Below are 24,383 nucleotides of genomic sequence, written 5' to 3'. Positions count from 1 at the left end.
CCCCTTAAGATCAGGAACAAGGCAGGGGTGCCCCCTTTCACCACTCTTATTCAACATAGTTCTGGAAGTCCTCGCCACAGCAATCAGACAAGAAAAAGAAATAAAAGGCATCCAAATTGGAAAAGAAGAAGTAAAACTATCATTATTTGCAGATGACATGATATTGTATATAGAAAACCCTAAAGTTTCAGTCAGAAAACTACTAGACCTGATAAAAGAATTTGGCAAGGTGGCAGGATATAAAATCAATACTCAGAAATCAGAGGCATTTTTATACACTAATAATGAACTGTCAGAAAGAGAAATCAGGGAATCAATCCCCTTTACCATTGCAACCAAAAAAATAAAGTACCTAGGAATAAATCTAACCAAGGAGATTAAAGACTTGTACTCAGAAAATTATAAAACATTGATAAAAGAAATCAGGGAAGATACGAATAAGTGGAGGCATATACCGTGTTCATGGTTAGGAAGAATAAACATCATTAAAATGTCTATATTACCCAAAGCAATTTATAAATTCAATGCAATACCAATGAAAATACCAATGACTTACTTCAAAGACATAGAACACATATTCCAAAAATTTATATGGAACCAAAAAAGAACACGAATAGCCTCAGCAATCCTGAAAAGGAAGAAAAAAGCGGGAGGTATAACACTTCCAGATATCAATTTATATTATAAGGCCATTGTACTCAAAAGAGTATGGTACTGGCATAAGAACAGGCACATAGATCAATGGAACAGAACAGAGAACTCAGAAATAAACCCACAGCTCTATGGACAACTGATATTTGACAAAGGAGGTAAGACAATACAATGGAGTAAAGACAGCCTCTTCAACAAATGGTGTTGGGAAAACTGGACAGCTACCTGCAAAAAAATGAAACTAGACCACCAACTTACACCACTCACAAAAATAAACTCAAAATGGATAAAAGACTTGAATGTAAGCCATGAAACCATAAGCATTTTAGAAGAAAACATAGGCAGTAAGCTCTCTGACATCTCTCGCAGCAATATATTTGCTGATTTGTCTCCACAGGCAAGTGAAATAAAAGACAGGATAAACAAATGGGACTTTATCAAACTAAAAAGCTTCTGCACAGCTAAAGACAATAAGAACAGAATAAAAAGACAAACTACACAATGGGAGAATATATTTGACATAGCGTCTGATAAGGGGTTAATAACCAAAATTTATAAAGAACTTGTAAAACTTAATACCAGGAATACAAACAATCCAATCCAAAAATGGGCAAAAGAAATGAATAGACATTTCTCCAAAGAGGACACACAGATGGCCAATAGGCATATGAAAAAATGTTCAACATCATTAATGATTAGTGAAATGCAAATTAAAACCACAATGAGATATCACCTCACACCAGTCAGAATGGCGCTCATCAATAAAACAACACAGAATAAGTGCTGGCGAGGATGTGGAGAAAAGGGAACCCTCCTGCACTGCTGGTGGGAATGCAGACTGGTGCAGCCACTGTGGAAAACAGTATGGAGATACCTCAAGAAATTAAAAATCGAACTGCCTTTTGACCCAGCTATACCACTGTTAGGAATATACCCCAAGAACACCATAGCACTGTTTGAAAAGAAGAAATGCACCCCCATGTTTATGGCAGCATTGTTCACAATAGCAAAGATTTGGAAACAGCCCAAGTGTCCATCAGAGGATGAGTGGATTAAAAAGCTTTGGTATATATATACTATGGAATACTACTCAGCCATAAGAAATGATGACATAGGATCTTTTACAACAACATGGATGGGCCTTGATAACATTATACTGAGTGAAAGGAGTAAATCAGAAAAAACTAAGAACTATATGTTTCCACACATAGGTGGGACATAAAGATGAGACTCAGAGACATGAACAACAGTGTTGGGGTTACAGGGTGGGGGGAGGAGAGGGAGGGTGTTGGGGGAGGGGAGGGGCACAAAGATCATGGCTTTTCAGCATTGGCCATATTCCCCCCTTAATCTATAGACAGACAGCAAATATTTACGTATGGTGTTCCCACTATAAAGACTGCTGTCTTAGGGACAAATGCTGACAAACTATTTCAGCAGTTCCTCCTTCTTCAAAGACTTATATGTAAACATAGAGCTCCATGTTTCATAGGACATACTCAAGCTCACTCCAGGCTTCCTGGTGCTTTAGCACAAGGGAATGCCCCCCCCTTTTTTTTTTGTATTTTTTCTTTTATTTATTTATTTTTTGTATATTTCTGAGGATGGGGATGGGGAGGCAAGCAGACAGACTCCTGCATGCGCCTGACTGGGATCCACCTGGCATGCCTACCGGGGGGAATGCTCTGCCCATCTGGGATGTTGCTCTGTTGCAACCGGAGTCATTCTAGCAACTGGGGCGGAGGCCATGGGGCCATCCTTAGTGCCCAGGGTGGATTTGCTCCGGTGGAGCCTTGGCTGTGGGTGGGAGGAGAGGGACCGGGAGGGGGGAGAGGGGGAGGGGTGGAGAGGTAGATGGGCGCTTCTCCTGTGTGCTCTGGCCGGGAATCGAACCCGGGAATCCTGCACACCAGGCCAATGACTCCGACGGGTCTACCATATCATGCTTTTTACTTAAAAAAAAAAAAATTTACATTTCTTTTGAAAGCTGATGAACAGGAGACACCAAATCTACCTTCTTTATTAGATCTAGCTAATAACACTGTTCTGTCTTTTTTCCAAATAGCTCCAGATATATGGAAAAGATTTATATAGGCGAATGGGGATCCTCAAACCCCTCAGCGAGATCTTCTGAGAATGGCTTTTAAGATACCTAGAGGCAGAAAAAGCCCAATAGAGATCAGGGGGAACTACCAGCTTTTAGGATACACCCTTAAAGGCTCCAGCACCCCAAAGGGGTCTCATAGGATGCCATCTGGGTCCTGCTTCAATAGTGGAAAGGAAGGTCATTGAGCTAAAGCCTGCCAGGCTTACACACCTCTGCTGTGAGGAAACAGGGACACTGGAAGGTGGGCTTCCCCCTCGCTCCTCTAAGGGAGGGTTCAGTCTCTTCCAGGCATGCTCCAGCCACCTATGACCTAACCTTGCCCAGAATGCTGGGGTTTGCCACTGAAGGCTGAAGGTGCCCAGGGCCGTTGACCCCATCTACGACACTGTGGACGAGCCTAGGGTATTTCTTCCAAGAAGCAGGTAAACTGATCTCATTTGCACAAGGGCCACTTAACTATGTTTTGCCTGAATAGTCAGGTTCTTTATTCTTCCCTCAAAGATCTCTGTTTTGGGTGTTGATAGTCCTATTTTCTGCTGCTTTGCTTAATATATAGTGTTTCCTTTATTCCTCCTACCTCAATGCCCCACTCATATTTCAGGCTTGGACCTACTCTTAATTTAGAGCTCTCTTTCCTCCTTTTGCCAACTTGTATTATGAATTTACCTTTGCCACCCAGCTTAATGTATCCCAAGGTTCTCTTTACCAGGCCACAGTCACAGAGCTCCAGGGAAAAGCAACCTGGTCTCAACTCTCCAGGCAGAGGAGAACAGAAGCTCCATATCCACGCATGCTGCAAATGGCTTTTTCCAGTCTACCTGAATCATTACCAGCTAGAAGCAGCGGTCATTGGGACTTGGACATGAGCTGCAAAGTATAGAATGGTGACAACAATTCCAGTGCCATACGGACTTTTCCTGTGGGGAACTTTCCTGGACTCCTGCTCCCTGTGACAGCTCCTAACAGACTGAACTGTGGTTGGGTTGCATTTTTCAGGGATTTGGCATGGTGAGGGGGCCACCTTGGACTTGGGGAACATGTTAAGGACACTACTCATTTATGGATTCTTGCTGTATTGGCCAAGAGTTTGCTTAAAGGCTTTTAATCACTGTAAAAAAAATAGAGGACTAGATGAAGAAGATGGGGCACATATACACCATGGTATATTATTCAGCTAGGAGAAATGGTGACATTGGAGCACTTATAGCGGAATGGTGGAGTCTTGGTAGCATTGTGCGGAGTGAAATAAGCAAATCAGAAAAAAACAGGAACTGCAGGATCCCATACATTAGTGGGACATAAAAGCGAGACTGAGAGGCATGAACAGGAGTGTGGTGGCTATGGGGGGTGGGGGGAGGGAAGGAGGGAGAGGGGGAGGGGAGGGGGAGGGGTACAGAGAGAACTGGATGGAGGGTGGCAGAGGACGATCTCTCCTTGGGTGATGGGTATGCAACATAACTAAATGACAAGATAACCTGGAAATGTTTTCTTTGAATGTATGTACCCTGATTTATTGATGTCACCCTATTAAAATAAAAATTTATTTATATATAAAATAAAAAAAAAACTTTCAAGGTAACACAATGGTGATGTCATTTTACATATCAAATACATTCATAAACCTCCTAGTGTCTATCTCTCCTCCTTTGCCTAGAGGTCCACCTTAATCTCAGGATTCCAGGAAGGGAGGGAGAGCTAAAATCAGTGTAGGGTAGTATGTAAGTTTTGCCTCTTATTGAAAAGGAAAGGAAGTTCTTCAGATAACCTAATCCTTTCAGAGAACTAAAACTAAAACTAAATGATCCAGTTATCCTTGTAAGTCAAGAGACTTTCATATTCTTTTCCCTCCATTTTCCAAAGAAAGGATGGACAGAAAGCCTGACTTTTCCTTATTAAAATGGCGTTGCCATATGTACCCTGATTTATCAATGTCACCCCATTAAAATTAATAATAATAAAAAAAAGAATTTGTCTCACGGCTAATTCAGGCACTTAGATGAATAGTATAAGGATGCTAATTCTGCTTCTCAGGCCACATCCTGCAAAAGGGGCCCCAAGAAAATTGGTGATTTGGCTCCTCTGATTTTGCCAATTGAATTTAAAAAAATAGGTCAGGAACGGCCTGAAATGGAACTAACAATACATGGGCAGAAATTTAAAGGACTTTTAGATACTGGAGCTGATATATCTGTTATTGCTAAGCTACATTGGCCTCCTTCCTGGCCCACTCATGCAGCAGCCACAGAATTACAAGGTATAGGGCAGAGTAAATCCCCTCAATAAAGTTCTAGTTTTCTACATTGGGAAGATTAAGAAGGTCATTCGGGATTTTTTTAAAGCCTTATGCGCTCCCTGGAAGGCCAGTTAATTTGTGGGGTAGAGATGTTTTGAAAAACATGGGAGCATTGCTTGTCAGTCCTAATGGTTTAGTCAGTACTCAGATGCTTGATCGGGGATTTTTGCCCACTAAGGGACTAGGGAAAGAACAGAGAGGAATTCTCACCCCCATAGAAATGGCACCCAATACCAGGTGTGGATTAGGATATCAAAATTTAGCATAGGGGCCTTGGGAGCTCCTGCTACCCCAATAATGCATTGAGCAGACCCAATTACTTGGACATCAGATAATCCTGTATGGGTAGACCAATGGCTCCTTTCTCAGGAGAAACTTAGGGCAGCTGCTCGATTGGTACAAGAGCAGCTACAGCTTGGGCACATTGAACCCTCTAATAGCCCATGGAATACACTTCCCTATTTTGATCTTGTCGCCTCCTGGATTATCAAGGGGCATAGGCGACCCTTACAGTTGATAGGTTTTGAACCTCAAAATTATTGTTGTTCCTTTTTTGAAAGGATCAACAACAATGGCTCTGGGAAACTTCCACTAAATGGCAAATTGCTTTTGCAAATCAATGGACAACTTTATACTGAAACAGTCAACTTAAAATCAGCTCAAAGACTAGAAATATATGCCATTATCATGGCTTTTCAGCATTTGCCATATTCCTCCTTTAATCTATATACAGACAGCAAATATTTACATATGGTTGTTTCCACTATAAAGTCTGCTGTCTTAGGGACAACTGCTGATGAACTATTTCAGCAGTTCCTCCTTCTTCGAAGACTTGTATGTCAACATAGAGCTCCATGTTTTATAGGACATAACTCGAGCTCACTCCATGCTCCCTAGAGCTTTAGCACAAGGGAATGCCCTTGTTGATCAAGCTACCCAAAAGAAAATTATTTGGAGCAACCATGACAGATCGAGCAATTCAGTCTCATACTATTTATCACCAGAACGCTGCAGCCCTGTGTAAATAGTTTCAACTTTCTCGGGAAGCAGCACAGCAGATTGATAAATCTTGTCCAAGGGATCCTATACTACAATCTGTCCCTTCATTTGGAGTTAACCCTCAAGGACTCCTGCCAGGACAACTTTGGCAAATGGATGTTACTCATATACCTCCATTTAGCAAACAGTCCTATGTCCACGTTACAGTGGATACCTATTCTGGATTTATAGTAACCTCTGTCAGAACAGGAGAGGCTGCTAAGCATGTTATAGCTCATTGTCTGTATGCATTTTTCCATTATTGGATTTCCTAAACTGGTTAAACTGACAATGCTCCTGCATATGTATAGCAAAAGCATTTACTGTATTTTGTCAAACCTTTCGAATTATGGGTATCTCTTACAATCGTTAAAGTCAAGGTATTATTAAAGTGTACCTAGCAAATATTTTAAGGTCAATTTAAAAAAAATTAAAAGGGGGAAGTCATATCCTGGAACTCCTACAGATCTACCATATCATGCTTTTTACTTAAAAAATTTTAAATTTCTTTTGAACGCTGATGAACAGGAGATGCTAAATCTTTTTTCCCTGCAAACTTCTACCTTCTTTTATTTGATCCAGCTAATAACATTGTTTTGTCTTTTTCCAAATAGCTCCAGATATATGGAAAAGGTTTATATAGGCGGATGGGGATCCTCAAACCCCTCAGCGAGATCTTCTGAGCATGGCCTTTAAGGTACCAAGAGGCAGAAAAAGCCCAATAGAGATCAGGTGAATTACCAGCTTTTAGGATATGCCCTTAAAGGCTCCAACACCCCAAAGAAGTCTCATAGGAATCCATCTGGGTCCTGCTTCAATAGTGAAAAGGAAGGTCATTGAGCTAAAGCCTGCCAGGTTTACATGCCTTTGCTGTGAGGAAAAGGGACACTGGAAGGTAGGCTTCCCCCTTGCTCCTCTAAGGGAGGGTTCAGTCTCTTCCAGCCCTGTTCCAGCCACTATGACCTAACCTTGTCCAGAATGCTGGGGTTTGCCACTGAAGGCTGAAGGTGCCCAGGGCCGTCGGCCCCATCTACGATATTGTGGATGAGCCTAGGGTATTTCTTCCAAGAAGCAGGTAAACTGATCTCATTTGCAAAAGGGCCACTTAACTATGTCTTGCCTGAATAGTCAGGTTTTTTATTCTTCCCTTGAAGATCTCTGTTGTGGGTGTTGATAGTCCTATTTTCTGCTGCTTTGTTTAATATGTAGTGTTTCCTTTATTCCTCCTACCTCAATGCCCCACTCATATTTCAGGCTGGGGCCTACTCCTAATTTAGAGCTCTCTCTCCCTCTTTTGCCAACTTGTATTATGAATTTACCTTTGCCACCCAGCTTAGTGTATTCCAAGGTTCTCTTTGCCATGCCACAGTTGCAGAGCTCCAGGGAAAATCACCCTGGTCTCATCTCTCCAGGCAGAGGAGAACAGAAGCTCCATCTCCACATATGCTGCAGATGGCGTTTCCAGTCTACCTGAATCATTACCAGCTAGAAGCAGCAGTCATTGGGACTTGGATGTGAACTGCAAAGTATAGAATTGTGACAACAATTCCAGTGTCATGCAGACTCTTCCTCGATGTAGACTTTTTCTGGACTCCTGCTCCTCATGCTAGCTCCTAAAGGACTGAACTGGGGTTGGGTTGCATTCGCAGGGATTTGGAATGATGTTGGTGCCAACTTGGACTTGGTGAACATGTTAAGGACACTACTACTCTTTTATGGATTCTTACTATATTGGCCAAGAGTTTGCTTAAAGGCTTTATTCACAGTAAAAAAAAAAAAAAAAAAGAAAGAAAAAAAATATATGACTGAATAAAGAAGATGTGGCACATATACACTATGGTATACTACTCGGCCATAAGAAATGATGGCATTGGATCATCTACAACAGAATGGTTGGATCTTGATAACATTATATGGAGTGAAATAAGTAAATCAGAAAAGGCCAAGAACTGCAGGATTCCATACATTGGTGGGACATAAAAACGAGACTAAGAGACATGGACAAGAGTGTGGTGGTTATGCAGGGGGGAGGGAAGGAGAGAGAGGGGGAGGGGGAGGGGGAGGGGCACAAAGAAAACTAGATAGAAGATGACAGAGGATAATCTGACTTTGGGTGATGGATATGTAACATAATTGAATGACAAGATAACCTGGACATGCTTTCTTTGAATATATGTACCCTGATTTATTGATGTTACCCCATTAAAATTAATAAAAATTTATGTATTAAATAAATAAAATAAAATAAATAAAATAAAATGGCGTTGCCAATACTAAGTTTTACAGTTCTCTGGCACCTTACCACATTTCTTCATTGCAGCACCTTAGTTGTTCATTGACTGCTTTCTCATATGTGCCTAAACTGAGGGGGCTCCAGTTGAGCCAGTGACACCTTTGCTCAAACCAGAGACCTTGGGCTACAAGCCAGTAACGTTTGGGCTCAAGCCAGCAGCCGTGGGGTCATATCTATGGTCACACACTCAAGCCAGTGACCTCTCGCTCAAGCTGGTGAACTCATGCTCAAGCTGGATGAGCGTGCGCTCAAGCCAGATGAGCCCATGCTCAAGCCAGATGAGCCTGTGTTCAAGCCAGATGAGCCCATGCTCAAGCCAGATGAGCCCGTGCTCAAGCCAGTGACCTCAGCGTTTTGAACCTGGGTCCTCAGCATCCTTGGCCTACGTACGTTCTATCCGCTGTGCCACCAACTAGTCTGGTTCTACTTGGTTTTCTTAAATGCAGCATATGTGAGAAGAGTTTATTCATCTTGAAAGATTAAAATGAGGACAGAAAAAAAATGGTATTCAGGAAAATAAAGAATAAGAATGATATTAAGAAGTGAACTTCCTGTACACACATTAGATATTTTTTATATTGCTATTTGACTCAAGTGAGATTTTATTATGCAAACTAAATGGAAATTTTAGTGATTATTCTGTCAGTTTGTTCTGTGTTAATTTAGCTATTTCACATACCAAATTGCTGATCTCCAGTTTGTGATATATTTATAAAGCCCAAGAGACTTTTAAGCATATGAAAGTGCTCTTATAAATTACCTACCCTTATGCCAGGTTATGAACATTTCTAGACCAAAGTGATTTTTCTCATTAAGATGGTAGAGAAATAGGTTTGCCTACATGCAACAGAAACCACAAATCAACAGTGGCTTTTCACACAAGGCTTTATTCTTTCAAGTAAAAAGTTTGGAGGATAGCAAGCCAGAACTGTATGGAACGCCCATGAATTATCAGAGACTCACTTCTAGTTTTCTGCTCTGCCATCCTTTGGGGATAGCTCAAGATAGCTGCTGGAAATCTGCCATTATGTCTACATTTCATGTGGCAGAAAGAATAAAAACAAGAAAGACCTTTCTTGGAGGTTGTATAAGTCACTTTCATTTACGCCCCAATGTCTAGAACCAGATAATGGTCAGATCTAAGTATAAGGGAGACTAGAAAAATGTAGTCTGAAACACCACAGGCCCAGCTAAAATTTTGGAGTGCTATTATTGATGAAGATGGGAATTCCAATGCTGGGAGATAACATTTGCCTATAATTAGAAAACACAGACGTTAGAGTGGGGCCTGACCAGGCAGTGGCGCAATGGATAGAGCCTCAAACTGGGATGCGGAGGCCCCAGGTTAGAAACCCCGAGGTTGCCAGCTTGAGCACGGGTTCACCAGCTTAAGCGTGGGTCACTGGCTTGAGGCTAGGATCATAGACATGACCCCATGGTTGCTGGCTTGAGCCCAAAGGTCACTAGCTTGAAGCCCAAGGTTGCTGGCTTGAGCAAGGAGTCACCCAATCTGCTGTAGCCCCCCAGTCAAGGCACATATGAGAAAGCAATCAATGAACAACTAAGGTGCCGCAACGAAGAATTGATGCTTCTCCTCTCTCTCCCTTCCTGTCTATCTGTCCCTATTAGTCAGCTCTCTGACTTTCTTTCTGTCTCTGTCAAAAAACAAACAAACACAAACAAACCAAAAAAAGAAAAAGAAGTTAAGAGTGGACTCTGGAGTCAGATGGCTTTTCTTTGATTCTTGGCTCTATCACTTATTAGGTTGTAACTTTGGTCAAGAGTCTAAAACATTTTATATTTTTATTTCCTCAGATGTAATGTGAGAATAGTAGAATTTTCATGAGCATTTAATGGAAAAAACATTTTATCGCTTCTTGGCCTTTTGGCTAAGATCAAGTGTAATGTAAAAACATTTTGAGTGATGTCTGGCCATGTGATCTTGTTATTATCATTATCCCCATGATTTACTATTAACTCACTACACTATGTCACTATAGAGGCTGGAGGTTACTATGCTATCCCTAGAATTTAGTAGGATGCCTGGCACTTCATAGACATGAATGGATGAATGAAGGAATGAATGAGTCAGAGTACGAGTTTTGAATTGTGGAACTTCTACTTTCACAATGGTTTACATGGTCATTTGTTAATACCTTTCAACCTCAATTTTCCCTTAAAATGAAGATCAGTTATTCCAAGTGTTCTTCCTTTCTCCCTCCAGATTAATTCTCCACCCTTCTTAACCCTCCTCTATGCCAAGGAGGCTGACGTTTATGGATTGCATCAATGAGCTCCTTGGCCCTCTGGCTTCCTGTTGGGATTTGTCTGCAGAAGGCACTGACAGGAGATTGGAGGTGGGAGGAGAGTTAGCTTGGACAGTTATTCCTGTTGTTCCTCCCTGCAGAGCCATGGTTTGGCAGTGCTATAGACAGAATTTTTCGGTCCCCCCAAAATCAAATGTTAAAATCCTAACCCCTAGTGAGATGGTATTAAGAGGTGGGCCATTGGGAGCCCTCATTAAGTGGGATTAGTGCCCTTATAAAGAGACCCTGGAGATATCACTCCCCCTTCTGCCGTATTAGCATATGGTAAAAAGAAGGCCTTCACAAGACACTGAATCTGTCTGTGCCTTAATCTTGGACTTCTCAGCTCCCATAGCTGTGAGAAATACATTTCTGTTGTTTATAAACCACCCAAGTCTATAGTACTTGTAGCAGCAGCCTCACGTTCCTATTTTATTGTTCATTTCCTTCTTCGATCATGATTGATACACAATACCCATAAGGTTGGTTTAAATATTTAATGAAATAATGCCTACAAAGCGTTTAATGTAGTATCTGACACAGAATAAGCACTCATTAAATGTAGTCTCCATTACTGCTACTATCATCCGCTTTCTTTTATTTCTCATCATTTTATGTTTAGCAATATTTTTGTTTCATAAAATTTTCAAAGGTATTAATTGAGTTGTTGAAGTACACTGCTCACAAAAATTAGAGGGTATTTTATAGCTTCATATTCACTTTGAAATATCTCCCAATTTTTGTGAGCAGTATATTTCACTGCTAAAAACGATCAGAGCATAAATAACTAAGGTAAAATTTTAGGTCAAACTTAAGCCTTAAAACAAAATGGTTCTAATTTGTTTCTCCAAATATATGTCTTCTTTTTTTTTTAAGTACAGAATATGAAGCCCAAATCTGTGTCCTCTACCACTGACTTGTGAACTGGGGATCTAAGAAGAGGATTAGTTGATCTGAGTGTATAGAAATGAGAGCTGGGAGATTGAGCTAGGAGGCTGGTGATTTAGGAGGTTGGATCTTAGAAACAGTAGTGAGAGAAGCCAAGGATTTATGGAGCCATGGAGTAAATCAGAGTAGTAGGACCAGAGACTGTAATTAAAACTTCTTTGAGTTGAAGACATTGCTAGTTACTGCAGAGCCTTGTTATACTGACCCAGAATGGATCAGAGGCATAGGATTATAGCTATGATAGCAGTTGAAATCTTCAAATTTCTGAACAATGGTTTTTCTCTCTCTCTCTTTCTAAAAACAAAATCTAATGTAATTAATGTGATCTGAGGCTTCATTGGATGTGTTGGAGAACCTGGTCTTCAGATTCAGGGAAAGTAATGGGTTCTGGTGGGGGTGGTGAGTTCTGGTTCTCTACTGTAAACCTCAACATTTGGGATAGTCTAGAGTTTTGTATAAAAATATTCCATTCTAGCATAGCAGTAGTGGCCTAGGATAAGGTGCTGACTGGCTAATCTTGAAAATATTCCATTCTAACCACTGTTTTTGTTCCCAAGTTCCCCTAGATGTTACCCATGATTCATCTGCAATTGGTTTGTATATGTCTTACAATCTGTAGACTTTCCTCATAGTAATAATTGCCTGATAATTCACTGACTTGTCATCTGTGGTAGGAAATGGATAATGATGATGATGACAATTATGATGGTGATGATGATGATGATGATGATTGTATCTGAAGTCCTATTTGATTTACAAAGTGATTGCTACAAATACTTCCTTACTTAGAGAAATTAAAATATATTAACCTCGAGAAGGAAATAGAAAGCAGATATAATTAATATTTAGTTGAATGTAGCTCTTTCCATTTCATAGGAAAAACTAATTTGATTTTATTTTTCAACAACATGTAGTAAGAAATTGGTTGTTTTTACATATTTATGATGAAATAGTTAATTGCTATAAGTTATCACTTTTTTTTAATGTCAATAGAGTCAAAAATTTAAAATCAGAATGTACCTCAACAAAAATATATTTTAGTAACTGATCATTTTTTACAATTATATATATATATATATATATATATATATATATATATATATATATATATATGGCTTCTATTTTTTTTCCAGATTTGGATCTCAGAAACACATGAACAAATGGCACAAGTCTTTTTAAACACAGAATTGGCTCAAATAAATAGCAAGGCTTTACTAACGGAGGAAACAATGAGCTCTGGGATTATTGAAAGGTATTCTTAATATTCTCCTTTGCCTACAGAATAGGCACATGCAAGAGAGAAATTATGTAAGTACTGAGAGGCATAGTGGCACCAGCTGCCCGTTACAGGAGTGCATCAAACACAGGAACACATCGTAAGCTTCCATGCTTTCTGTTGATGCTGTTGCTTCTGCCTGGAATTCCTTTCCCTCAGTTTGCCAACCAGCCCTATTCATTCTGGGTTCACCTAAAATGTCATTTCCTCTTCACACATTTTTTATGCTCAGAGTTCTGGCTACCTAGGTGTGAACTCCAGCTCCACAATTACCTTGTGAAAGATATTTGGTGTCTGTAATCCTCAGTTTGTTCACTATAAAATGGGGATTATAAAAGTATCTACTATATAGAGTTTTTCTGAAGTTTAGATGAAATAAAGTATGAAAAGTGCATAGAAATGTTGCCCGAGGTGCATTAAGAATTAAGTAAGCTGCTATTAATCAGAATTAATTATTCTTATTTCCTTGCCCTCTGACCATTATGTATGTGTTCTATAAAACAGTTGAACTTACATTCTAGTTATTTATATGTGCGTATGTTTCCCTGAGATAGTTTTCTGTGAGTAGGAATGGTTTCTTAGTCATATCTGTAGTCCTGCAACCTGGTACAGTACCTTTCCATGGAGGTTAGGATATAGACTTTGTCTTGTATTATAATTATTTGAAAATGCAGTCAAAGTAATTACAGAATGCTGACATTTATATGTACACATTAGGACATTTTACTTTGCAAAGTACTGGTATATAAAAATTGCAAACATAAAAATCCTTTAAAAATAATTATCATAAAAATTCAGCACCAAATCATTTTTCTGTAGCTTTGATAGTTTACAAATGTCAGTTGACATGTTTCTAAAAATTGTTATCTTGTTTCTAGGGACACTGGATTGCCTGTGACAGGCTTTGGAGCTCTCTTTACTAGACACCTACCAGATCGGCGCAAAATGTAAGTAGTCCTTAAACTGCTGCAACTGCACAAAATGTTTCTTAATTATTCAGGAGGTTTGTTTGCAGGGGCAAAGGGGTGAGGGGTGTTCCACAGTCAACAAACCTTTGTGTGGCAGCTTGTGCACTTCTTTCCTTTAACAAAAGTTGTCTTTTCATTTATAAGCATAATGTTAACAAGTAATAGTCAATCCATATTATTCATGGATTCTATATTTGCAAATTCTCTTACAAAAATTTATTTATAACCCCCAATCAATGCTTAGGGTGCTGTTGCAGTCACTCATGAACATGTATAGTGTGGTGAAAAATATAAGCCACCCTACACATGTTCCCAAGCTTAGGCTGAGCAAGGTGAGGCTCTGCCTCCCCATTTCTTCTCTAGTCCTGTGAGCAGGTGTCCATTGCAATGTCTATTTAGTGATTTTGTGTGTGTGTATGTGTGTGTGTGTAATTTAATTGATGAATTTGCTGTTTGAAATGGCCCCTGAGATTAGTGCAAAAGTGCTACCTGATATTCCTAAGCACAAAAGACAGTGATGAAGAGAAAATACATGTGTTAGATTAAGCTTCTTTCAGGCATGAGTTATAATGCTGTTGACTGTGAGTTCAATGTTATGGAATCAACAGTATATATTAAATAAGGTGTCTTTCAACAGAAACACACATGGACAACAGTGTGGGGGTGGGTGGGTAGAGGAGAGTTTAGGGGGAATAAATGGTGACGGACAAAGACTTAGAGTGGTGAACTTACAATATGGTGTACAGAGATGTGTTGTAGAACTGGGCAACGGAGTGCTCACTTTGGCAGTACATGTAATAGAACAGGGCTACTGAAACCAGTATAATTATGTTACCCAATATCACCCTAATAAAATTTAATTAAAATAAACAAACACATGTAAAACCAGTTATGTATAGATTGATTGATGAAAATATTATAACCTGAGGCTCTCAAGAATCTAACCCCATATTTTTCCTAGAAGCAATGGTTCAGCATTTGCTAAAAGAACATCACTGTGAATAATGAGAATTGACAATAGTACAGGAGACTACTAACTTGGCTAATAAAAGAAATAAATTTATTTTGGCAGTATCACGGCTTGTTACTACAGAAATAAAAATCCTTTTCCACTCATCTTTCTAAAGAATACAAACTTTCAAATTTTCTGTAATGATGTAGAGATAAATGACATGGCAATACAGGTACTACAAGCATGACAAAATTCTGAGTATTGGATTGTGTGTTATGAAGATATAAGTCTATCATCATCACCAGCAATTTAAATGGTTTTGCTTCCTTTGAATACTGTATGGCTGAGAGCTAAGCTATTTTACAGAGTCTGACTGAGGTGGGAAGGATTGGGGAGTCCCACCCCATTTCACAATCACCTACTGTAATTCTGTACAGCTGTTTTAACCCTGTGGGTTCTAATTCCAATTTCTCCGGAAGACTGGCCTGGCCTGCATCCCCCACAGCCTACTGTAGCGCCTCTACGTGGGCTGCAAGGTCCACAAGGAGTATTCCCAGGATGATTCTCGAGGAGGATGGGCTTCTGGCTTCCATCAAGGCCATGAGCTAAAAGCATCCTGCTGGCTCCCTTCTCAACATTGATATCTGGAACTTTTAGCAAAGACATGGGAAGGCAGAATAAATCCAGAGGCAGGTTTTGACAACTGTATCAAAACTCTGAGAAACTCTCAAGAAAATAAAGAGTTAAAGCAGGAGAAGTCTAGGATACAAGAGGAGCAGAAAAGGCAAGAGATGAAGTCTCTGAATGGAGTCTGAGGCCAGTTCAGAGTGGGAGCTATAATCTCAGTAAGCATGGCTTAGACAGGAGTTGAAAGAGTCGTGTCCATTGTGTTTGCAAACTTGGACTATATACTCAAAGCTGGATTTTTGCATTGACTTTGCTGTTTTTAGTACACGGCAGAAAATGAGACAGCCAAGGTTCTACATAATAGAGAATTTGGTGCCAACAGCCCATCTCCCTAAAGCCCTGATCTCAGTATTGAAATCTGTAATGCCAGCCACAGATAGCCAGTAGGACCCTGAGTTGTCTTTTCCAACTCTGATTAGAGAAAGCAGTTTCAGATATAGAAGAACTGGGCTATACATCTTAAGGAGAAAGAAATGCCAAGGAAAGCAAGTGTAAGTAAACCCAGCAAACTACACTAGAGGCACTCACTCATATTTTCCACACTCACAGTAAAGACAACAGCTTAGCCTCCCTTTTCAACAAACTATCTATGTAGTCATCAAAAGTGGAGGCAGCCTGACCAGGTGGTGGCACAGTGGATAGAGCGTCGGACTGGGATGCAGAGGACCCAGGTTCGAGACCCCGAGGTCGCCAGCTTGAGCGCGGGCTCATCTGGTTAGAGCAAAAAGCCCACCAGCTTGAACCCAAGGTCGCTGGCTCCAGCAAGGGGTTACTCGGTCTGCTGAAGGCCCGCGGTCAAGGCACATATGAGAAAGCAATCAATGAACAACTAAGGTGTTGCAATGTGCAACAAAAAACTAATGATTGATGCTTCTCATCTCTCTCCGTTCCTGTCTGTCTGTCCCTGTCTATCCCTCTCTCTGACTCACTCTTTGTCTCTGTAAAAAAAATAAACAAACAAAAAAAGTGGAGGCAACTGATAGTCTTAGGAATAATACAGATGAAGTCTCAATTTAAAATATCATAACACATCTAAAGAACAAAAGGATCATAAAAAATGAGATATAGGCAACCAATACCAGAGGAAAAGATCTGATGGAACAAATGGAACAGGAATTTAAAATTAATGGAACAAAAAGCTAAAAGGTTTGTTATTTAGGGAAATAATGGAAATAGCAGAAAACATGGTCAAAATAATAAAATAAAAACAAGTCCACATTAATTTCTCAATAGCAACACTGGCTATAAGAGCATAATATTGAAGTATTGAAGGAAAAGAATTTTGAGCCCAGAATTATTTAAATGTGAGGGTTAAGTAAAGATATCTTCATGTCTAAAAGAGCTGGTTTCTGACTTAACTATCCTGACATAAATAACTGCAGAACTGGGCAAAATACAGTAGGCCAGTGGTCCCTAAACCTCAGGCTGCAGAACGGTACCGGTCCATGGACCATTTGATACCGGTCTGCAAAGAAAGAATAAATAACTTACATTATTTCCGTTTTATTTATATTTGTCTGAACAATGTTTTATTTTTAAAAAATGACCAGATTCCCTCTGTTACATCTGTCTGAGACTCACTCTTGTTGCTTGTCTCAGTCACATGATACATTTATCCGTCCCACCCTAAAGGCGGATCCGTGAAAATATTTTCTGACATTAAACTGGTCTTTGGCCCAAAAAAGGTTGAGGACCACTGCAGTAGGCGACTGCTGTCAAGTGTTGAATAGCAGCCAGTGGGGCTCTGTGTTCCTGGAGATGCGAGATGAGCATCACATTCTCCTCTGACTCACCCAGATAAGTTTTCTGGCCGTTGGTACAGGCTGGTGAACCCATATGTGGAGCACTGTTCTTACTGAGCTTGGAAGCAGGAATAAAAAGTTAGACCTTCTGATAGGACTGGAATTTGTAGGGCAGGGTATTAGAGAGAAGGAAGTCTGCATGGGGCTCCCCTCAGGTGATCGATCAGGGGCTGGGCTCTGCATACACTATCAAAATAGTACATACCCCTGGCTTTAAAATGATCAGCTAGAGCTGTCGATAGTGTATTCTGAGATTTTACAATCATGCTCTCTCCTGCAGATTGTGTAGTAGGCTCTGAACATACATCACCTGCCTTCAAATCCTGGCAATTCTACTTAAAGGTCTTAGGCACATTTTGTACCTCAGTTTCTTTATCTGTAAAGTGGGGATGATCATTATAATAGCACCTATTTTACAGGGTTTTTGTAATGATTAAGCAAGCTAATGTATATAAAACAATTAGAAGAGTAACTGCTGCATATATGGTAAGTGCTATGCAAGTCATCTGGGCCAGATACTTGGTGAACGCTTTCAATCTGGAAACTCGTATCTATCAATTCAGAGCAATGTTCCTGATATATTTCACTGATGATTTATACCTTACATTGTCTCTGTTCTCTTTTTTTGAAATTCTTTATTTGGATGTTGGATTGCTTGCCCTGGTCCTCTAATTATCTTGCCTTTTCTATTTCATTTTTGTATTTATTGTCTATTTGGCTCTCTCTTTCTTCAACCCTACTATTGAATTCAATTTTTGTTTTCTAATTCTTCTGTTCCCTTCCTACTGCTACCCTCACCCCCTATGGTAGGTCCCTTGTGGGTATTTTTAGCACTGTGTGTTTGTTTTATCCTAACATTATCCATTTTGGTTGCATTCTTGTTTGTCTTTCTTGCTCTAAAGTCAATGCTATGAAAGGTAAGACTGTCTTAGCTCTATCCCTAGTGCCTAACAGAGAGCCTGAACAACAACAAATGTATAGTAATTGTTTTTTGAATGAATAAATTATTTCTGATGATGAACAGCAAATTTTCATGGGAAAGAGATGTGGTTAATTCTTATCATATTTTATCTAGGACATCAAAGCCGGTAGAAACAAAAGTTGTTCTCAATTCTGTGCTAGCAAATACATTAGAAGTCATGGTCTCTTAGAAAATCATCCCTTATTGGTTTGAATTGCTAAAATTACTTGTTTGTTTTATTTAGTTAATAAGTATTAACAAGGAAATAAATACATGAGTACCTTCAGCCGTTCTCTGCTAATTTCATATGCAATTCTTTCTTTCAGTTAATGTATACTGATAATTATAGGACATTCCATATGATAGAATACTGTGGTGTTTTAGAATCAGCTCTCTTGAATATTAAATACTCTTTTGCTTTTTGCCAACTGTACAGCTGTGGAAGTTAAATGTCAACTTTAAAAGGCAATGAATAAGAATGAGTTTGCTCAATGGACCAAAATAATGTGCTTCAGCTTATAAAAGAAAAACTATAATCATAATATAAATTTAAACCCCAGGTAACCTCTTAACAACAACAACAAAAAATCAGAATACAGGTATACTTTGTATTAGGGAGATATTAGTCAGATGCATTTATATAATTTTTAAATAACATCTATTATGTTGTGATGGCATTTGACCAGCTATTTCTTTGCTCAGAACTTAACCAAAAGCTTACCTACTTCATTTCGGAACCAATGTGAAGAAGACATAATACCTTTTCTCCTTAAACTGGGAGCAAACATCTCTCAGGGAAACATGTTGAAAACCAGAACAAGAATGTTGGACACCACTAGACTTATCACTCCTGACCTTAACTAGAGAAAAGGACTCTGTGGATAATTTTGACTCTGTGGATAATTTCGTCCACAAAAGTCACAGACAGAGAAAATATTTTTTAAATTGTAATGTAGGGAGTAGTCAGGTTGAGATTAAAAGTGATGTCAATGGCTTAAACTTTTTTTTTTTTTAAATAAATTTTTATTAATGGTAATGGGATGACATTAATAAATCAGGGTACATATATTCAAAGAAAACATGTCTAGGTTATTTTGTCATTAAATTATGTTGCGTACCCCTCGCCCAAAGTCAGATTGTCCTCCGCCACCCTCTATCTAGTTCTCTGTGCCCCTCCCCCTCCCCCTAACTCTCTCCCTCCCTCCCTCCCATGTCCTCCCTCCCCCCACCCCTGTTAACCACCACACTCTTGTCCATGTCTCTTAGTCTCATTTTTATGTTTCACCAATGTATGGAATCATGTAGTTCTTGTTTTTTTCTGATTTACTTATTTCACTCCTTATAATGTTATCAAGATCCCACCATTTTGCTGTAAATGATCTGATGTCATCATTTTTTATGGCTGAGTAGTATTCCATAGTGTATATGTGCCACATCTTCTTTATCCAGTCTTCTATTGAAGGGCTTTTTGGTTGTTTCCATGTCTTGGCCACTGTGAACAGTGCTGCAATGAACATGGGGCTACATGTGTCTTCACGTATCAATGTTTCTGAGGTTTTGGGGTATATACCCAGTAGAGGGATTGCTGGGTCATAAGGTAGTTCTATTTGCAGTTTTTTGAGGAACCACCATACTTTCCTTCATAATGGTTGTACTACTTTACAGTCCCACCAACAGTGAATGAGGGTTCCTTTTTCTCCACAGCCTCTCCAACATTTGCTATTACCCGTCTTGTTGATAATAGCTAATCTACCAGGGGTGAGGTGGTATCTCATTGTAGTTTTGATTTGCATTTCTCTAATAACTAATGAAGCTGAGCATCTTTTCATATATCTGTTGGCCCTTTGTATCTCTTCCTGGGAGAAGTGTCTGTTCATGTCCTCTTTCCATTTTTTTATGGGATTGTTTGTTTGTTTGTTGTTGAGTTTTATGAGTTCTTTGTAAATTTTGGATATTAGGCCCTTATCTGAGCTGTTGTTTGAAAATATCATTTCCCATTTAGTTGGCTGTCTGTTTATTTTGATATCAGTTTCTCTTGCTGAGCAAAAACTTTTTATTCTGATGTAGTCCCATTCATTTATCTTTGCCTTCACTTCTCTTGCCATTGCAGTCAAGTTCATAAAATGTTCTTTAAAACCCAGGTCCATGATTTTAGTACCTATGTCTTCTTCTATGTACTTTATTGTTTCAGGTCTTATATTTAGGTCTTTGATCCATTTTGAATTAATTTTAGTACACGGGGACAGGCTGTAGTCGAGTTTCATTCTTTTGCATGTGGCTTTCCAGTTTTCCCAACACCATTTGTTGAAGAGGCTTTCTTTTCTCCATTGTATGTTGTTGGCCCCTTTATCAAAGATTATTTGACCATATATATGTGGTTTTATTTCTGGGTTTTCTATTCTGTTCCATTGGTCTGAGTGTCTATTTTTCTGCCAATACCATGCTGTTTTGATTATCGTGGCCCTATAATATAGTTTAAAGTCAGGTATTGTAATGCCCCCAGCTTCATTCTTTTTTCTTAGGATTGTTTTGGCTATTCGGGGTTTTTTATAGTTCCATATAAATCTGATGATTTTTTGTTCCATTTCTTTAAAAAATCTCATAGGGATTTTGATGGGAATTGCATTAAATTTGTATATTGCTTTGGGTAATATGGCCATTTTGATTATATTTATTCTTCCTATTCAAGAACAAGGAATAGTTTTCCATCTCATTGTATCTTTTTTGATTTCCCTTAACAATGCTTTGTAATTTTCATTATATAGGTCCTTTACATTCTTTGTTATGTTTATTCCTAGGTATTTTATTTTTTTTGTTGCAATCGTGAAGGGGATTATTTTTTTGAGTTCGTTTTCTAATGTTTCATTGTTGGCATATAGAAAGGCTATGGACTTTTGTATGTTAATTTTGTATCCTGCGACCTTACTGTATTGGTTTATTGTTTCTAATAATCTTTTTGTGGAGTCCTTCGGGTTTTCGATGTATAGGATCATATCATCAGCAAAAAGTGATACCTTTACTTCTTCTTTTCCGATATGGATGCCTTTTATTTCTTTGTCTTGTCTGATTGCTCTGGCCAGAACTTCTAGCACCACGTTAAATAAGAGTGGAGAGAGTGCACAACCCTGTCTTGTTCCTGATTTAAGGTAGAAAGTCCTCAGTTTTATGCCGTTTAATATGATGTTGGCTGATGGTTTATCATATATGGCCTTTATCATGTTGAGATATTTTCCTTCTATACACATTTTGTTGAGAGTCTTAAACATAAAATTGTGTTGTATTTTATCAAAAGCCTTTTCTGCGTCTATTGATAAGATCATGTGGTTTTTGTTCTTTGTTTTGTTGATATGGTGTATTACGTTAACCGTTTTGCGTATGTTGAACCATCCTTGAGATTCTGGGATGAATCCCACTTGATCATGATGTATTATTTTTTTAATATGTTATTGTATTCGGTTTGCCAGTATTTTGTTTAGTATTTTGGCATCTGTATTCATTAGAGATATTGGTCTGTAGTTTTCTTTCTTTGTGCCATCCTTGCCAGGTTTTGGTATGAGGGTTATGTTGGCCTCATAAAATGTGTTTGGAAGTATTGCTTCTTCTTCAATTTTTTGGAAGACTTTGAGTAGAATAGGAACCAAGTCTTCTTTGAATGTTTGATAGAATTCACTAGTATAACCCTCTGGGCCTGGACTTTTATTTTTGGGGAGGTTTTTAATAGTTTTTTCTATTTCCTCCCTGCTGATTGGTCTGTTTAGGCTTTCTGCTTCTTCATGACCCAGTCTAGGAAGGTTGTATTGTTCTAGGAATTTATCCATTTCTTCTAGATTGTTGTATTTGGTGGCATATAATTTTTCATAGTACTCTACAATAATTCTTTGTATATCTATGATGTCTGTGGTGATCTCTCTTCTTTCATTTTGGATTTTATTTATTTGAGTCCTGTGCCTTTTTTCCTTGGTGAGTCTTGCCAAGGGTTTGTCAATTTTGTTGATCTTTTCAAAGAACCAGCTCCTTGTTTTATTGATTTTTTCTATAGTTTTTCTGTTCTCTATTTCATTTATTTCTGCTCTGATTTTTATTATCTCCTTTCTTCGGCTGGTTTTGGGTTGTCTTTGTTCTTCTTTTTCTAGTTCCTTAAGGTGTGAAGTTAAGTGGTTTACTTCGGCTCTCTCTTGTTTGTTCATATAGGCCTGAAGTGATATGAACTTTCCTCTTATTACTGCTTTTGCTGCATCCCAGAGATTCTGATATGTCGTATTTTCATTTTCATTTGTCTGTATATATCTTTTGATCTCTGCGCTTATTTCTTCTTTGACCCATTCATTTTTTAGAAATATGTTGTTTAGTTTCCACATTTTTGTGGGTTTTTCCCCCTCTTTTTTGCAGTTGAATTCTAGTTTCAAGGCTTTATGATCAGAAAATATGCTTGGTACAATTTCAATTTTTCTAAATTTGCTGATATTGTCTTTGTGGCCAACATATGGTCAATTCTTGAGAATGTTCCATGTACACTAGAGAAAAATGTATACTCTGTCGCTTTGGGATGAAGTGTCCTGTAGATGTCTATCATATCCAGGTGTTCTAGTATTTCGTTTAAGGCCACTATATCTTTATTGATTCTCTGTTTGGATGACCGATCTAGAGCCGTCAGCGGTGTATTGAGGTCTCCAAGTATGATTGTATTTTTGTTAGTTTTTGTTTTAAGGTCAATAAGTAGCTGTCTTATATATTTTGGTGCTCCTTGGTTTGGTGCATATATATTAAGGATTGTTATGTCTTCTTGATTCAACTTCCCCTTAATCATTATGAAATGACCATTTTTGTCTCTGAGTACTTTTTCTGTCTTGTAGTCAGCATTATTAGATATGAGTATTGCTACACCTGCTTTTTTTTGGGTGTTGTTTGCTTGGAATATTGTTTTCCAGCCTTTCACTTTGAATTTGTTTTTATCCTTGTTGCTTAGATGTGTTTCTTGTAGGCAGCATATAGTTGGATTTTCTTTTTTAATCCATTCTGCTACTCTGTGTCTTTTTATTGGTAAGTTTAATTCATTTACATTTAGTGTAATTATTGACACTTGTGGGTTCCCTACTGCCATTTTATAAATTGCTTTCTGTTAGTTTTGTATCTAGTTTGATTCTTCTCTTTTGTTTTTCTGTCATTTGTTTTTGTTTGTTTGTGTTCCATACTTCTTTCCTCTGTTGCTACCTTTTTTAAGTCAAGTGTTTTTGTGGTGGTTTTTTCAAGGGTGGTTACCATTAAGTAATGAAAAGGGTACCTACCATATTCATTGTAGTACCCTATCTTATAAGTATTTCTGCACTTCATTGTCCTTTGCTACTGTTAATCTCCATCCTCTCCCCCCTTTTTTTCCTTTGTTGTCACAGTTTAAGTTTGGTTTTATTGTGTTCTTGGTGGAGCTGTTACTTGTGGTGTTGTTTTCTTTTGTTCTTTGAATCTGGTTGGAAAACCCCCTTTAGTATTTCCTGGAGTGGGGGCTTTCTGTTGATAAATTCTCTCATCTTTTCTGTATTTGTGAATGTTTTTATATCTCCTTCATACTTGAAGGATAGCTTTGATGGGTATAGTATTCTTGGCTGAAAGTTCCTCTCTTTCAGGGCTTTAAATATTGGGGTCCACTCTCTTCTAGCTTGTAGAGTTTCTGCTGAGAAATCTGATGATAATCTAATAGGCCTTCCTTTATATGTTGTACTCTTCTTTTCCCTGGCTGCCTTGAGAATTTTTTCTTTGTCATTAGTTTGTGTCATCTTTATTATGATGTGCCTTGGAGTGGGTTTGTTGGGGTTAAGAAAACTCGGTGTTCTGTTTGCTTCTTGAATTTGAGGCTTTAGTTCTTTCCACAGGCTTGGGAAGTTCTCGTCTTTTATTTGTTTGAGTATATTCTCCCTTCCATTTTCTTTCTCTTCTCCCTCTGATATACCTATTATTCTTATGTTATTCTTTCTGATGGAGTCAGACAATTCCTGTAGGGCTTTCTCGTTTTTTATTATTTTTGAGTCTCTTTCTTCTTCTCTCTGTTGTGCCTCAAGTTGTTTGTCTTCTATTTCACTAATCCTATCCTCAATCTGGGCTGTTCT

General features: G+C 38.7%; 1 protein-coding gene across 1 annotated transcript in view; it reads left to right on the top strand.

The window, feature by feature from the left end:
- Positions 1–24,383, top strand: part of CFAP95 (cilia and flagella associated protein 95) — a 146,208-nt gene that overhangs the window by 58,774 nt on the left and 63,051 nt on the right. The window contains exons 3-4 of the mRNA XM_066254727.1: positions 12,770–12,888; positions 13,791–13,859. Of these exons, the coding sequence (XP_066110824.1) occupies positions 12,770–12,888; positions 13,791–13,859 (188 nt within the window). The remainder of the gene's footprint in view (positions 1–12,769; positions 12,889–13,790; positions 13,860–24,383) is intronic.

The sequence above is a fragment of the Saccopteryx bilineata genome, chromosome 2 (genome assembly GCF_036850765.1).
Source record: "Saccopteryx bilineata isolate mSacBil1 chromosome 2, mSacBil1_pri_phased_curated, whole genome shotgun sequence".
Lineage (NCBI taxonomy): Eukaryota > Metazoa > Chordata > Mammalia > Chiroptera > Emballonuridae > Saccopteryx > Saccopteryx bilineata.
This window is presented reverse-complemented; position numbering and strand designations above follow the sequence as displayed.